This window comes from Mauremys mutica, chromosome 8 (genome assembly GCF_020497125.1).
Source record: "Mauremys mutica isolate MM-2020 ecotype Southern chromosome 8, ASM2049712v1, whole genome shotgun sequence".
NCBI lineage: Eukaryota > Metazoa > Chordata > Testudines > Geoemydidae > Mauremys > Mauremys mutica.
The window spans coordinates 72,544,379-72,558,935 of NC_059079.1; the positions used below are offsets into that span (position 1 = coordinate 72,544,379).

At 61.5% G+C, this 14,557-nt stretch overlaps 2 protein-coding genes across 9 annotated transcripts in view; one reads left to right on the top strand and one right to left on the bottom strand.

The window, feature by feature from the left end:
* Positions 1-7,284, top strand: part of ARAP3 (ArfGAP with RhoGAP domain, ankyrin repeat and PH domain 3) — a 59,322-nt gene extending 52,038 nt beyond the window's left edge. For 2 of the 5 annotated variants that reach the window (XM_045027015.1, XM_045027016.1), the window contains exons 29-34: positions 308-390; positions 794-829; positions 2,013-2,076; positions 2,171-2,308; positions 3,834-3,872; positions 5,422-7,284. In XM_045027015.1, the coding sequence (XP_044882950.1) occupies positions 308-390; positions 794-829; positions 2,013-2,076; positions 2,171-2,308; positions 3,834-3,872; positions 5,422-6,039 (978 nt within the window). In that variant the 3' untranslated portion in view covers positions 6,040-7,284. Of the gene's footprint in view, positions 1-307; positions 391-793; positions 830-2,012; positions 2,077-2,170; positions 2,309-3,778; positions 3,873-5,421 lie in introns of all 5 variants that reach the window. The other 3 variants (XM_045027018.1, XM_045027019.1, XM_045027017.1) reach the window with 3 other exon arrangements.
* A 3,124-nt stretch (positions 7,285-10,408) lies between these two features.
* The window catches only part of LOC123375359 (proteinase-activated receptor 4-like), a 62,564-nt gene continuing 58,415 nt past the window's right edge, over positions 10,409-14,557 (bottom strand). For 3 of the 4 annotated variants that reach the window (XM_045026147.1, XM_045026148.1, XM_045026146.1), the window contains exon 2: positions 10,409-12,383. In XM_045026147.1, the coding sequence (XP_044882082.1) occupies positions 11,341-12,383 (1,043 nt within the window). In that variant the 3' untranslated portion in view covers positions 10,409-11,340. Of the gene's footprint in view, positions 12,384-14,307; positions 14,444-14,557 lie in introns of those variants that run through there. The other variant, XM_045026150.1, reaches the window with a different exon arrangement.

The window sequence follows — 14,557 nt, forward strand, 5'->3', positions numbered from 1 at the left end:
CGAGTCTTGGGGCCCTTTCCCCATGTGCAGAGTGGGGGGCCCTGTCCCATCCCTGGGGCTCGTTGAAAGGGGCTAGGAGGCCTCAGGGAGAGGAAGAGAGGGGTGCCAGTGAGGCTGGAAGGGCTGGGCTAATGTGGCAGAGAGCAGAGCGGAGTGCAGGGCTGGGGGAGGGGAGGGGAGCTGGCAGAAAGGGGAGGGCAGGCCGGGGCCAGTGGAGGGGAGGTGTGCAGACAGGGAGGGCAGGGCAGGGCTTGGGGAATGGGGAGTATCCATGGGCAGGGTTGAGTGTCTTGCTCTCTCTTCTCAGAGTGCCCGGCCGGAGCGGGAGTGGCCCCTCAACATGGCCAAGGTTTACATGGGGATTCGGAAGAAGCTGAAGCCGCCATCCCAGTAAGAGTCGGGCTTGGGGTGCAGGACCCTTCCGAGCAATAACACCTGCCCTGATGGTAACCTCCCCACACCCTCTGCCCAGAGCTGTGCCTGGCATCTGTCAGCACCCCCACTTCCTGGCCCCGTTTGCCTGGCACTACCCCTAACCCTACCCCAGACTTGTCCTACAGCCTCGGGCGTGACCTTCACCAGGCGGAGCCCTGATTCGACCCCCCTTGTGCCAGGAGAGCTCTAATCACATCACCCAGCTGCAGTGCCCCAGCTCCAGAGCCAGCCTGATAGGGACCTGCCAGTCTGTCCCAGCTCGGACACTGTGACCCCCCCAGTTCAACCCCCCCGCATCCGGAGCTCTGGCTCTAGCACCTGCCCTGGACTGACTGTGCCTTGTGTCCCTCTGCTCTAGGTGGGGATTCACTCTGATCCTGGACAAGCAGCAGCTGTGAGTACCTTGTGGGGTCCCCTTGCCCCAGGGACGCAGGATGCTGGGGTCCCTGTAGCCATGACCTGCTGCTCGGGATCCCCAGATCCAGTCAGGCCATTGGGATTCCCCTTCCCCCACCCCGGCAACTAGGGGTCAGGAACCTGACGCAGGAGCTGGAACCTGAGAGCAGACAGGTTCTGCCAGAGCCACTAGCTGCCCATCCTGGTGGCACAGACTGCAGAGCATCAGCAGCATGGACACTGCCTGCTCCCTATCCCCACCCCCCACCCCCCCACTGGCCCCTGCTCCCTCTGCTGCATACACACGCCTCTGCCCCTGAATTCACTGCTCCCCACATGAGCTTTCCAGACTTGTTCTGCTGGCCCCAGCCCATCCCCTGCAATTGGGCCAGATGCTTGTACACCCCTATGTCCTTCCTCACGGTCTGAGTCCCCATCCAGTGAGCCTGCCAGATTGTGTGGTCCTGATGGCATGTTCCCACTGCCCCCATGAGCTCATTGCATCTCACACTGCTCTACACAGTATCCCTGGGACAGCTGTGCACCCCCTGCCACCACTGCCAGCCCCCAGAGTGCTGTCCCTGCCCCTGTGCTCTGCTGGAGTAGTGCTGAGCAGCCAGCAGGCCCAGCGGCCAGGCCCAGCTCGGGGCTGGTAGCTGGCAGTACTGCTAGGGATACAAGCCAGCTGCATGACACCAGCCAAGCCGCTTCCCTTTTCTTTCCTCTTCAGTCCCTGTGGCCTGGCATGTGACTCTTGTGGTTGTGCAGCATGAAGGCTGAGAATGGTAACTGCCCCACAGCCAAGGAGTCTGGGAGGCAGGGCTGGGCTGCCGGCTCTCTCCCCTCACATGCCCGTGCCGTGTAGCTGGGGGAGCCAGAACATTGGTGGATTGTGACTGCAGAAAGCTCTCAGCACTACACGGAGGCGCTGCTGGCATTGGCGCTAGTTAGAGGGAGCTCCCCAGGCTGTGGGGTGAGCTGATCCCTGCTGGGCTCCCAGGCCCCTGTGTGGGGAACTTCCCATCTTCGGCCAGCCCCTGGGGAAGCTGAGAGCCAGGCAGGCAGGGCCCTGCAGCTGGTGATGCCATTACAGCGAGCTGCCCTGGGGAGCACCTCCCTCTGTAGGTAGCAGCAAGTGCCAGGTCCCCAATATCCAGCCAGTGTCTCCTGTGGCTCTGCAGGTACCTGGCGTGTGCGGGGCAGGCCGAGCTGTGGGACTGGACCACCAGCATTCTGAAGGCTCAGGTGGGTGAGAGCCGGTGTGCCAGGCATGCAGCGGGCCTGGGGCAGGGTGGGGACTGGGAACGCCAAGCAGTGACGTGTTGGCACTCTCATGCAGCATGACGACCTGCGCCCAGTGATCATGAGACGGCGCTCCTCCTCCGACCTCACCAAGCAGAAGTTTGGCACCATGCCCCTGATCCCTCTGCGGGGGGACAATACAGATGCCACCATGCTCTCCGCCAACCAGACACTGGTAAGGCAGTGCCAGCACCCCCAGAGCCTTGCAGCAACAGGCTGCCAGCCCACTGCGCCACCTCCAAACACCCCCACCCAGCTCCAGACAGGCTCGGGAGAACCAGTGAACCATGCAGGGGTGCTGCAGGCTGTGTTCGTTGTGCAGGGCTGCCTCTCTGTGCCGTGGATGTGAGAGCTGGGCCAAGCTGGGCAGGGGGTGATCTGGGTGTGAGTGAGACTGGGGCTGGGCATGGTGTGAATGGGGCCATGTTTGCGGGCGGGACTGCGTCTGCGAGGGCCTACCTGTGGCACCATGTCTGTGGGAGGGGGCTGCCTGTGGGGCTGTGTTGGTGGGTGGGGCCATGTCTCTGGGGGAAGGGCAGCTATGGTGACCAGGTGTCTGGTTTTCAACCAGAACGCCCAGTCGAAAAGGGATCCCAGTGACTGTCCAGTTGGTGGCACCGCACAGCAGGGCTGGCAGGCTCCCTGCTAGCCTCCATGACACGCAGCTCCCGGAAAGTAGCCGGCATATCCCCCCTCTGGCTCCTACGTATAGGGGCAGCTATGAGGCTCTGCCCGCTGCCCCCACCCCAAGCGCTGCCCCCTCAGCTCCGGTTCGCTGGGAACTGTGGCCAATGGGAGTTGTGGGGATGGTGCCTGCAGACGGGGCAGTGCGTAGAGCCGCCTGGCTGCACCTCCATGTAGAAACAGGAGGGGGAACATGCTGCTGCTTCCGGGAGCTGCTTGAGGTAAGCGCTGCCCGGAGCCTGAGCCCTGACACCCTTCCAGGCCCCAACCCCCTGCCCCAGCCCTTATCCCCCTCCCGCCCTCCAAACCCCTCATCTCCAGCCCTGCCCCAGAGCCTGCATCCCCAGCCGGAGCCCTCACCCGCTCCTCACACTCCAACCCTCTGCCCCAACCCAGAGCATCCTCCCACACTCTGAACCCCTCATTTCTGGCCCCACCCCAGAACCCACACCCCCAGCCCAGAGCCTGTACCTCCTCCCACACCCCAACTCCCTGTCTCACTCGGAGCCCCCTCCCATACTCTGAACCCCTTGGCTCCACCCCCAGCCTGGAGCCCCCTCCTGCACCCAGAGCTCCTCATTTCTGGCCCCACCTCAGAGCCCGCACCCCCAGCTGGAGCCCTTATCCCCTCTCGCATTTCAACCCCCTTAGCCAGCCCAGTGAAAATGAGCGAGTGAGTGAGGGTGGGGAGAGCAAGCAACAGAGGGACGGGAGGATGGAGTGAGTGGGGGCCACCTCCGTGGGTGGGGCCGTGTCTGTGAGCGGGGGCTGCCTGCGGGGCCACGTCTGGGGGGGGCGGGGATTTCCCCCGGGCTGTGTCTGTGGGGGGAGCTGTGCCTGTGGGCGGGGTTGTGTCTGTGCAGAGGTCTCAGCCCTGCTGCGCAGTGAGCCGTGCACCCCGTGCGTAGCAGTGTGTCCTGCCTGGCCCCACGTGAGGGGTTTGCTTTCCCCTTTCCTGCAGCCTGACCCCTCTGCACTGGCGGTCGCTTACTCTCATCGTCTCCCTCTGTTTTTAGCGCCGCCTGCACACACGAAGAACTTTGTCTATGTTCTTTGTAAGTATCTGCATGTGGGCTGCATGTTTCCGCAGGGTGCCTTGCTGTGTGCCTTGCTGTGCCATGCCATGCCCAGAGTAGCCTGGGGAGCTCTGGATTAGCTGCAGACACAGCACTTCCACTGCACTCCAGGGCCTCCGCTCACACCCTGCAGGCAATCTGCTTTCCTGGCAGTGCCGACCAGGCATGGCCTGTGCGGTGCTGGGAACCTAGCTCTGAGGAGCATGGACTGGAAAGTGGAGGCCCTAGCCACCTGCACTCCTTAGAGATCCCATGCCCCTTCTCTCAAGCTTTGGAGTTCTGGCCAAATTCGAATGTGGGTCAGTCCACTTGGCCTCCCTAGATTCCTCTGCTCCTTCAGTTGGGCATGCGAGTCCCCTTTCTTTGCTGCCCCAAATGGCTGTTACCATGTGCTGTCCAACAGCTGCTGTATCCCAACCCAGAGATGGGCGATGCAGCCCCATCCAGCAAGCGCCAGGCAGGCGTTAGCATCGTTCTAACACTCCCTGCTGTTGCGGAGAGCCCCCCAGGTGCTCTGTGCTGCGATATCACTGCTCAGGTCAGGTCGCCCTAAGGGCACTTCTGGGGTGTCAGCAGGAAAGGACTGTTTTCATCCCCCTTTCCTCCCATGTGTTTGGAGCCAGCTGGCCCCATCATGCCAGCCCAGGGCTGCCCGCGGGGGTCTGAGTGCATGTGGGAGGAGCATGCCAGGTGGCTAGAGCTGGGGGGCGGGCTGGTTCTGCATGGCTTTGTGCTCTGTCTGGATCCCCCGCCAGAGTCTCCTACAAGCAGGGAAGGAGCCAGGGGGTGGAGGCAACATGGCCGAGCTGGGCTGGGAGTCAGAATGGCTCCGATTGGTGGTGAATAGCATCTGGACCAGGGACAGCATCTATCCATCCAGCTGATCACTCCAGCTCAGGCTTGGCCTCAGCCCTGCTCTGGGTGCCCAGACATAGGCCCCTTTCACCCAGGCAAAGTCTGGCTTGGTAGGCATTGAGGGTGGTGTCAGGCTGGGCAGAGGGGGAGGCTATATGGGATGGAGCTGGCCAGGGGACACACCCTTTGTCCTAGCTCATGGCTGCTCCCAGCCTTGTCTGGGGCAGGTGCAGAGCTGGTGGCTGAGAAGGCCCCAGAGTGGCAGTGGGGCAGGAGAAGCCCCTCCTGCCTAGGGCCAGCCCAGGCCTGGGGGAGGCTAGACTCTCTGATGTGAGTCAGGCACAGGAGCCACTTGGACCCAGCAGCTCCCCCTGAAGCAGGGGCAGCAGCTTGGGGCTTGCACACACACACACACACCCGTCGCTGGCAGATGTCCCAGAAAGGCCCTGCCCCCACTCCCTGGCAGCCACCTGCTGCTCCTGTGGCTCCTGTGCCTGGTGTACAGTGAGGGCCCGTAGGTACCTGCTCTCTCTCTGTCCCCCAGCCTGTGTGGGGAGGGATCAGTCCTGCACAGTGTTCTCTGGGTCTGAGCCCTTGCTGCAGGGAACTCGCTCAGGAGGCACAGGGCATGATGCCCAGTCCTCTCACCTCTCTCCCCTTGGCCCTCACCCAGCCCATGAAGATGCACCAGGACTCAGTAGAGGAGCAGCAGGAGGAGGCAGTGGACACAGAGCCTGTCTACGAGGAGGTGGGTGACTTCCCAGTGCTGGCCCCACTAGGGCTGGATGGAGGCCTCCTGGCTGAGCTGTCCCAGGTGCCCGCTGTGGACAGATCCAAGAAGCCGGCCCTGTTCCCAGAGCAGTCTGCGCCCCCAGCACTTCACTCTGCAGGGCCCATCATCTCAGAGCAGAGAGCGTCTGGCACCCACTTCACCAAGTCGCTTTCCCTTGAAAGGGGCCTGACCCTGGAGCCCGAAAAGACCCCAGAGTGGGACAGGTCCCCTGGGCTCAGAGCCACCCAAACAGCCTCGCTCGAGAGAAACGTGGATCCGCCCCGCATGCTGCCTGCCCTTGGGAGGGAGCAGAACTGGACCCGGAGCCCCCCACGCGCTGCGCTGCTCCCCCTTCCTCTGGAGCTGTCTCCCAGCTCCGAAACCCCGCAGGACAGCACCAAGAAGAGGAGTGCTCAGCTGCCCTCGCCCATCAACGAGAAACTCATGCAGGAGCTCAGCAGCATCATCCTCAAGAAGAACGAGTGCCAGGCGGACGGGCCTGGGCAGCAGGTCACATGACCTTGCATGGCAGGGCCAGCTGCAGGTAACATCCTGTGATACCTGAGCCCTCTCTGGACACTCCTGCCTCACTCCCCATCTGGCATTCCCAGGGCTGGCTGCCATGTCCCCACCTCCCCCAACCCAGAGGAGCCCAGCGAGCCACCCCAGGACGGGTCACAGCATTCAAGCCTCCAGCCCTGCCCTCCCAGGGTTCCTCCAGCTCTCCTGCCTAGGCCAGGTGGTGTCAGCTAAAGGCAGCAAGGGGGACACCTCCAGGCGCTTGTTAGTGGGATGCAGAAGTTGGCTCTGCCCCTTAAGGCATTGAGCCAGAGCAATGTCTGCCCCCAGAGCACTGCACCCACAGCAGGGGGACACGCCAGCTCCGATACCTCCACAGGAGGGCATAGGACTGGAGCCTGCCCTGGGTCATGGGCAGGGCAACTGAAGCAGGAGCAGGAGATTGTTCCTGAGCCCAGCTCTGCAAAGCAAAGGGAAGTCACTGAGAAGGGAAAAGCAGAAACTAAATTACAGGAAGGAGGCGAATTTTTGCAGACGTGCATTGTGCCTGGGTGTCTGCGTGGGAGGTGTGTGTGTGTCTCTGGGTGGCTCCAGTGTGCATGACATCTGCGTGGGAGGTGTATGCGGTGGCTGTGTGTGGTTCCTGTGGCACAGTGCCTGTGTGGGAGGTGTATGTGATGGCTGTGTGTGGTTCGAGTGTGCACAATGCCTGTGATGGCTGTGAAGGAAGTGTGCAATGGCTGTGTGTGTTTCCCGTGGCACAGTGCCTGTGCCGGCTGTGCAGGAGGTGTATGTGATGACTGATTGTGGTTCCCAAGTGCATGATGCCTGTTTGTCATGTAGTTTCCTGCAATGAGGGGTTGCCCTCCTATGGGTGAGGGGTCCAGAACTGGAGGGGAGATGGAAGAAGACCCTGATTCTTGCTGTGTGGCTAGAGCTCAGGTCCTGCTGGTGGCTGGTGGAGGCAGTGCCCATGGGCAGGGCCCAGCAGCATTGGGTCCTCTCCTGAGAAGAGGGGCTCGAGGACGAATTAGGGGCTGTAGCCAAGATCGGAGAGCAGCCAGGCAGTGAAGAGTCTGACCTGCGCTATGCCATGGCCCAGCACAACTCTGAGTGTGTCTATAGTGTCTGTATATACTATGTACATGCTGCTTGGGACAGGGCCCTGTTCCTGGATATTTATACCCATTCCCTCCACCTGCAGTGCAAATAAAAGACTCTTTTTGCAGCCAGAGGGTTCAACTAATGGGAGCTGAGCCACACAGGCGTGACCAGGGCATGTGAGCCACAACATGGGCCAAGCTGTGCAACGGCCTGGACCAAGCTGTGAGGTGTGACAGGCAGAGGCAGCTGGAAGGCTGTGACTGTTGCATGGGTGTCAGGGTGTGTGGTGAGCTGGGAGGGAGCAGGGGGTGCGGGAGCCAGAAAGGCGTCGGGGTCCACATGTGTTGAGCAGAGGAGGGTTGGGGGTGTTTGCCTGGTGTCACTGAGTGTGGGGGAGTCACGGCCCTGTATCCCCCACTTCCTGCAATTCACTGAGACTCTCAGCCAGCCAGTAAAACAGAAGGTTTATTAGATGACAGGAACACAGTTTAAAACAGAGCTTGTAGGTACAGAAAATGAGACCCCTTCAGTCAGGTCCATCTTGGGGAGTGGGTAGCCCAGACCCAGATTCTGGGCCTCGCCCCTCCCCAGCCAGCTCCCAACTGAAACTCCCTCCAGCAGTCTCACCCAGCCACACATCCCACCCCTCCTCCAGCCTTTGTCCAGTTTCCCAGGCAGACGGGTGTCACCTGGCCCCAACCCCTCCGGGCCTCAGGTTACGGAGGGCAGCCGCCATCATTTACGTGCTGGCCGTCAAGAATCATCCCTCAGTGAAGTCACACTGTAGACGGGTCGGACTCACCCCTGCGGCGCCTCCTGCTGGTGACTCCGGGAATTAGCTCTGTTCCAGCGTTCGGAGCGCCCTCTGCAGGCTGGTGATCCACCTGTCTTCTGGCCCCCATGTCCCTCCCTGGACCCGGTGCCCTTTCACATGGGGTGCTGCCCCCTGGCAGTAACCCCTTTCTCTTAGGGTCTCCCCTCCTTAGGGAACCCCCACCCTCTATCTCCACCTTGCCTCAGTATATGGCTACTGTCAGTCATTGTCTAGCCCCACATCCTGGGGCAGACTGCAGTATCAGCCTACTCATCACAGGCAAGGAGGGTTTGGACCTGCTGCCTTGGCCTACCCCTGGGCTGCCCTCTGCAACCCCCACTACCTGTTGGCCCACTGCTAGGCCGCAGCCTGGGGCTTTCTAGGCTGGAGCTCCCCAGCTCCTCAGCCTGTCCCCAGCCCTGCTCCACTCAGGTACTCTATGTCAGCTCTTAAGCACCCAGGCTCATCTCTCTCTGTAGCCAGAGAGAGACTGTCTGGGCTGCTGGCTTCCCTGCCTTTTATAAGGCCCTTGGCTCAGTTTGGGGCGTGGCCCCCAGCTGCAGCCATTTCCCCAATCAGCCCAGCCAAAAAGCCCCTTCCCAGGGCTGTTTTTAACCCCTTCAGGGCCGGAGCAGGGTCCACCCTGCTACACACACCCTTATTTCCCATCACCATCTAGTATTAATGCAGACAGTAAACTAGTAAAACTCCCATGCAACATTACCAGGTTAATACTCCTTACTCCCTATTCTGTCACACCTGGCACCAGTGCTCACCCCAGACCGCGCTGGGGGAGGTCAGAGCTGTGGGCTGCCCAGGCATTGTGTTCCCCGGTGGCCCTGCTGCCAAGGCCTGAGCTGTGGGTGCTCAGCAGCGCGTCTGTCTGTGTGGTTAGGAGCCAGACTCGGTCCCAAGTGTGAAGCTGGCTGTGACATGCTGGGTGACGCCACGCAGCTGGAAGGACAGGAGGCAGGGCAAGTGCAGGCCCTTGGCTGCTGGGCAAGCTCCCCTCCTGGGCAATGGTGCAGACGAAGAAGCTGCTCTGGTGCACAGGGGCTGCAGTGTGTGGTGGGGGTTCCCTAGGCACCTCCCCAGCCTCTGCCCTAAGTGACACCTTCTGCCAGAGCCCTGAGGGGTTAAGCCCGGCCCAGGCTGAGCGGGAAGGAGAAGCTGCCTGCAGCCCGTTCTGGCAGCAGTGATGCAGCTGCAGCACATGGATGCAGGAGCCTAGCACCACAGGGTGCCCAGAGTGCTGCTGGAGTTGGGCCTGTAGGCTGTCCCTGTACCCCTGAGCGCAGGCCAGGTGAGGGAGCAGCCATAGCCCCAGAAGGGCCGGGCTGAAACAGGCAGGACCCAAGACACCTGTGCTGTTTTGGCCTTCAAGGAAGGTCATGCTTCTCCCCATGGACTCTGAATGACTGGCCAACTTCCAGGCCTGTCTCCCACAGTGGGAGCTCGGTCTCCTCATAGCACAGAAATGGCTCCAGGCAGTATCCTTAGACACAGGGTCCCTGCACTGCCCAGCCAGCCTCTGTATTGCTCTGGAGGCTCGCATACTCAGGCCCTTCCTCTGCCCGTGGCGGAGCATGGGACATTCCTGCTAGGAAAGGCAGTGAAAGGGTGGGTGGGTGGGGGGGGGTGCCTGCTGCTTTGGGAGAGATCAGAGCCCACTGGATAAATGGATGGACGTGAACGCAGAGATCCTGCTGAGGTATGGGGGGAGCCGTGTCTGGGAATGCTGCTGCCGTGGCAGGAGGTTGCCAGTTACTGCTCTGAGTGGGTGGCAGTGCTAGGCGGCCCCAGGGAGAGGCTGCCTTGGCGGGAAAGGGGTTTCTCTGAGGGAAGGAGTGCTGTGCTGGCTCTTATGCCTGTGCTTGGCTTTCCATGACAAGCAGCAGCTGAGATGACGCAGCTGTCAGGAGGAAAGCAGCCCCTGGCCGCCTCCTGGAGGTTGCGGGGGGAGCTGGGAGCTGCATCATGGGACAGCGCTCGCCTGTGGGAAGCCCTGGGGGAAGGGAAAGGGCTGGGGGCTGACACTGATGTTGGAAAGGGGCAGAGCGGGGGCCTCAGGGCCGCAGCAGAGAGATGGTGGTCATGGCAGGAGCCTCAGTGGATGTACTCCCATCTGGGACCTTGGGCACATCTGGGGGGTTGAAGGTCCCATCAGGAGCCCAGGGCCAGAGCTAAGAGGAGGGTCACAGCGAGGTTTGTGCTCCAGCACTGGGGGTGCTCAGGGCTGCAGTGGGTCACCGAGTTACTGGCATGGAGCGGAGGTCAAGGTGTGGGTCTGTCCTGGGGGATTCTCAGAGTCACACTGGGGCTGAGCTGAAAGCACCCTGCGGTGAGGGAGGAATGGGCTCCCAGGAAGCAGCTCCCCCACCCACTATCCCAGGCTCACTTGGGGGAGGACAGGTGCCAGCTGCGGGCTGTACATGAGACACATGAGGACACAGAAAACGGTGAAGGTAAAATCACTTTGCCTTTAGTTTAATGGACACAGCTGGGAGCGGCATCCATGCTGCAGACACCTGTTCCAGGATCTCAGCCTCCTGTTTGCAAGGGAGCATTTACCTCAAAACCGTGACCCCAGCGTTGCCAATGCAGGGAGCCTGCCTGAGTCTGCAGCCAGCCAGTGGGAGGAACTGCCCTCTCATCTGAATGGGTGGATTCTGAAACCTAATGACAGCACAAACACAACCCCACTACTGAGCATCACACCAGTGAATATTTTACCCCCTTGATCCAAACAGGCTGAACAGGGGCCAGCAGCCTCTCTGCCAAACTGGCCACGTTCCCCTGGCCGCATCTTAGCGCAGATCCACACTATCAATACAACAACACGGCAGCACATTGACACGTGACAGAGGGCAGCAGCCAGTGTGGGAGCTGAGTTCCAGACTCAGTAACCAGGGCCCATGTCTCCATGTGCACCCCTGACCCTGGCCACGCCGGTTTGCAGTGTGTGCCCCTAGAGGCCACGGGGACCCTGCTGCAGCTGGTGAGTCCAGCTCACTGGAGCATGCAGAGCCTGAGGATACTGAGGGGCTGACGTGCATTAGGCACGGAGCCCCATGGGGTAGGGCAGCACCACTTAAAGGGGAAGAGACTCAGCCAAGGACCCAGAGGGAGGCAGTGTCAGTGCTGCTCCTGGTCCCTGTCTCCCTCTGCTGAGATTGCACCCATGGCATGGCTGGAGGTGCCCTCTGTGCAGCTCGCCCAGAGCTGGGACAGGGTGAGGTGCGGGCCCTGTGCCACAGAGGAAGCGCTGGGGGCAGAGCTGGGGAGCAAGCCATTTGCAAATGCTTGGTTGCCCCATGGGCAGTGGTGGGGGAAACACAAAGCAGCTTCCTAGTCACCTCCCACTGCCTGAGGGCTCCCCTGGCCTAGGGCTGGCTCTGCTCGCTGGACCTCTGGGGCAGCACTAGCTTCTCAGAGGCCCTGCCTGAGGAGGACTTGTTATCCCCATTCCAGCAGCAGGGCCTGGCATGGAGCCGGGCCCGGAAGTCCTGGGAGACGTAGAAGTAGATGAAGGGGTCAAGGCAATTGTTGAAGGTGCTGACGGCCAGGGCCAGAACATACCAAGTGTAGGTGCGGTTGTGCCACTCGGGCTGGGGCTGCAGGTAGTGGAAGAAGAGCAGGACGTTACTGGGCGTGAAGCACAGGACAAAGACGAGCAGCACCAGGACCAGGAGGCGTACCACATGGCCATAGTGCCGCCCCCTGCGGAGCAGCCGCCACAGCACCCAGCCGTAGGAGAAGGTGATGAGCACGAAGGGCATGGCGAAGCCCAACACCACCAGCGTAGGGAAGTAGTAGGCCAGCTCGCGTTCCGTGTCCGGCTCCAGGATGTCATGGCAGGTTGTGATGTTCAGCTCTGGGACATGCTGGGAATGGGGGTAGCGCAGCAGCGGGCTCAAACCCAGCCCCACAGCCAGCCAGACACCCACACAGACTCCCGCCGCCTGCCAGATGTGCCGGGAGCCCCTCCACAGAAAGGGGTGCACCAGTGAGATGTAGCGGTCCAGGCTGATGCAGGTGAGAAAGAGGATGGAGCCATACATGTTCCCATAGAAGAGGGTGACCAGGGCACGGCATGCGTAGTCCCCAAGGAGCCAGTTGTTGCCCAGCAGATGGTAGGAGATCTTGAAGGGCAGCAGGAGGGTGAAGAACAGGTCAGCACCGGCCAGGTTGAGCAGGAAGAGGGTGGAGGTGCATTTCTTGGTCTTGGTGGCCAACACCCAGAAAGCCAGGGCATTGGCTGGCAATCCAACCAGCAGCACCATGGAGTAGAGTGTGGGGAGGATCAGTCTGGTCAGCGGGCTGCGGAGGTAAGACTCCGGCGAGGAGCCGGAGAACGTGGCATTCCTGCCGGCCTCCTCGCTGGCTGGGAGGCGGATCATGGCTCGGCCTTTGATTTGCCTGGGTGCTGCAGGGCCAAGAGAGAAGGGTTAGGGCACTCCTACAGTCTGCAGGCCAGGAGCCTGAGCACAGCCTGCTGCCCCCCACGCCAGGCCTGCAGATCACCAATGCTCTGCCCAGCTCCTATTTGGGGCACTGTGCAGGCAGGGGAAACTCAGACCCATTTGTATCCTCATTCTGCAGAAGGGGACCCAAGGCCACAGAAGGCAAGAGGCTCCCAAGGCCATGCAGCGAAGCAGAGGCAGAGGCAGGATAAGAACCTAGGAATCCTGGATCCAGCCTTCTGTATAAGCCACAGACCAGCCTTCCCATGACTGTACATAGCCACCAGAGGGCAGCGTTCTAGCACAACGCTGGGTCCCAGTAGACAAAGTTGGGTGGGGGAACAGTTGATGGGGAAAGAGACAAGCTTTGAGCCACACCCAGCTCTCCTTCAGGGCTTGGAAAGGTACCTGCTGCCATTAATCCCCCCCCAGGCAGGCGCTGGAAGGAGTCTGTCCCCAGAGTGCTGTCCACATAGAGGGAGGTTGGGTTCACACGAGGCTCGGGGGAGGGGTGTATTTTTCACCCCAAGTGATGGAGCTGGGTTGCCTTACCCTGGCCTGAGGCCCTTTGCCAGCTGAGGAAGAGCTCTGCCTAGCCTCCGAGCTTGGCTCTCCCACTGACAGATCTGAGCTCCCTGGCACTGGAATACCAGGCTGGGCTCTGCCTGGAGCCCTTTCACCCCTGGGATTACCCCCATTGCAGCCCAGCAGGAGCCACCCTAGACCCATTGCCCAGCCCTGGCCAAAGAGACACCAAGTACTGGTAATATACCACACCGATCACACCCCTCCGCCCTCGGCAGCTCCATGGGAAGGGCAGGGGCAACTTCTTGGGGGCAGATGTTTGTTGGGGGTAGGGAATGGCTCTTGCTCCAGCTGAGGAGCAGGGTTGCGTTACCAGGCCGGGTGCCAGCCCTGAGGAGCTACCAGTGTTTCCCTGCCATTCCAAAGACAGGACAAGCATTTGGGGGAGGGGCGCTCGGTGTGGGGGAACCAGAGGGAGGCGCTGAGGTGGACTTGGAATAGGAGCAGGGACGGGCAGCCAGGGGGAGCTGAGGAAGCCAAGCAGGCGGCAAAGAGGGCCGTGTCTGTGTGACCTGCATGGCGTGGAGGCTGGGGCAGTCAGCTTGCGGGGAGCAAGGAGCGCAGGTGTGGAGGCCAGGAAAGAGGACGCAGCACCAGGACATGCACAGCACATGGCGAGGGAGAGGTGGGGAGAGATGGGGTCAGCATGAAATGAGACAGCCCCCCTCCCCAAGGAGATGGCAGAGAAAGAGTGGGGGATTAGAGGGGGGAGGCAGGGGAAGATGGTATATGGGGGGCAGGGATGGCACAGAACCCCAAGGCATGGGAGTGGGAGGGAGGAGATGCTGGCAGGGCTCAGCCCCTGCTCTCGGCTGCTCGCAGCGGGGTCTCCCCAGTCTTGCCCATGCTGGTGAGGCCGGGAGCACGCAGAGTGCTGGAAGCGCAGAGGAAGGAGGGAGCCGCTGCAGGGGCCCTGTGGACTGAGCGAGGGCGACCCCATTTGCGAGCGGCTGGGATGTGCAGAGGCAATGCTCCATCTTGGCGGCACTCCCCGGAGGACACACTGTCTCCCCTGTCTGTGTTATGAGTTCCTCCTGCAGGGGGCACTGTGCAGGGCAGACATGGCAGAGCCATAGAGCATCCCGCCCCTGCTCGTGGTCCAGGCGGGGGAGGAACGAGTGGCATTGATGTGCCCTGCCTTCGAATCCCAGGCTCTCAGAGGCTGTCACTGAAACTCCGGAGTGAATGTGTAACCAGTGACCAGGAGGGGCACTGATAGCCCCTGCTACCCCCCCACCCCGAGCCCTCCCACCCTGGTGAGCTGATCCCTGCACACTGGGGCCCAAAGAATCCATCACCTACCCCCGTCATCTCTGTAGCAAGGAGCCAGTTACAGGCAGAGGACGGCGGGACCATGGCTTCCTCCAAGGACTCCTGGCATCAGGTCAGGGTCAGATGGACTGGCCCAGCATGGCCTCCATCCCCAGGGCTGGGCCGGCCAGGCTCCAGGTTAGGTGTCAGAAACCATATTCAAAAAGAAGGAAGGACCCGAGCCCCCGACAGCCCTTCCCCTGGGCCCAGCCTGCTGAGAACTGCCAGAGCTGTGGAGAAA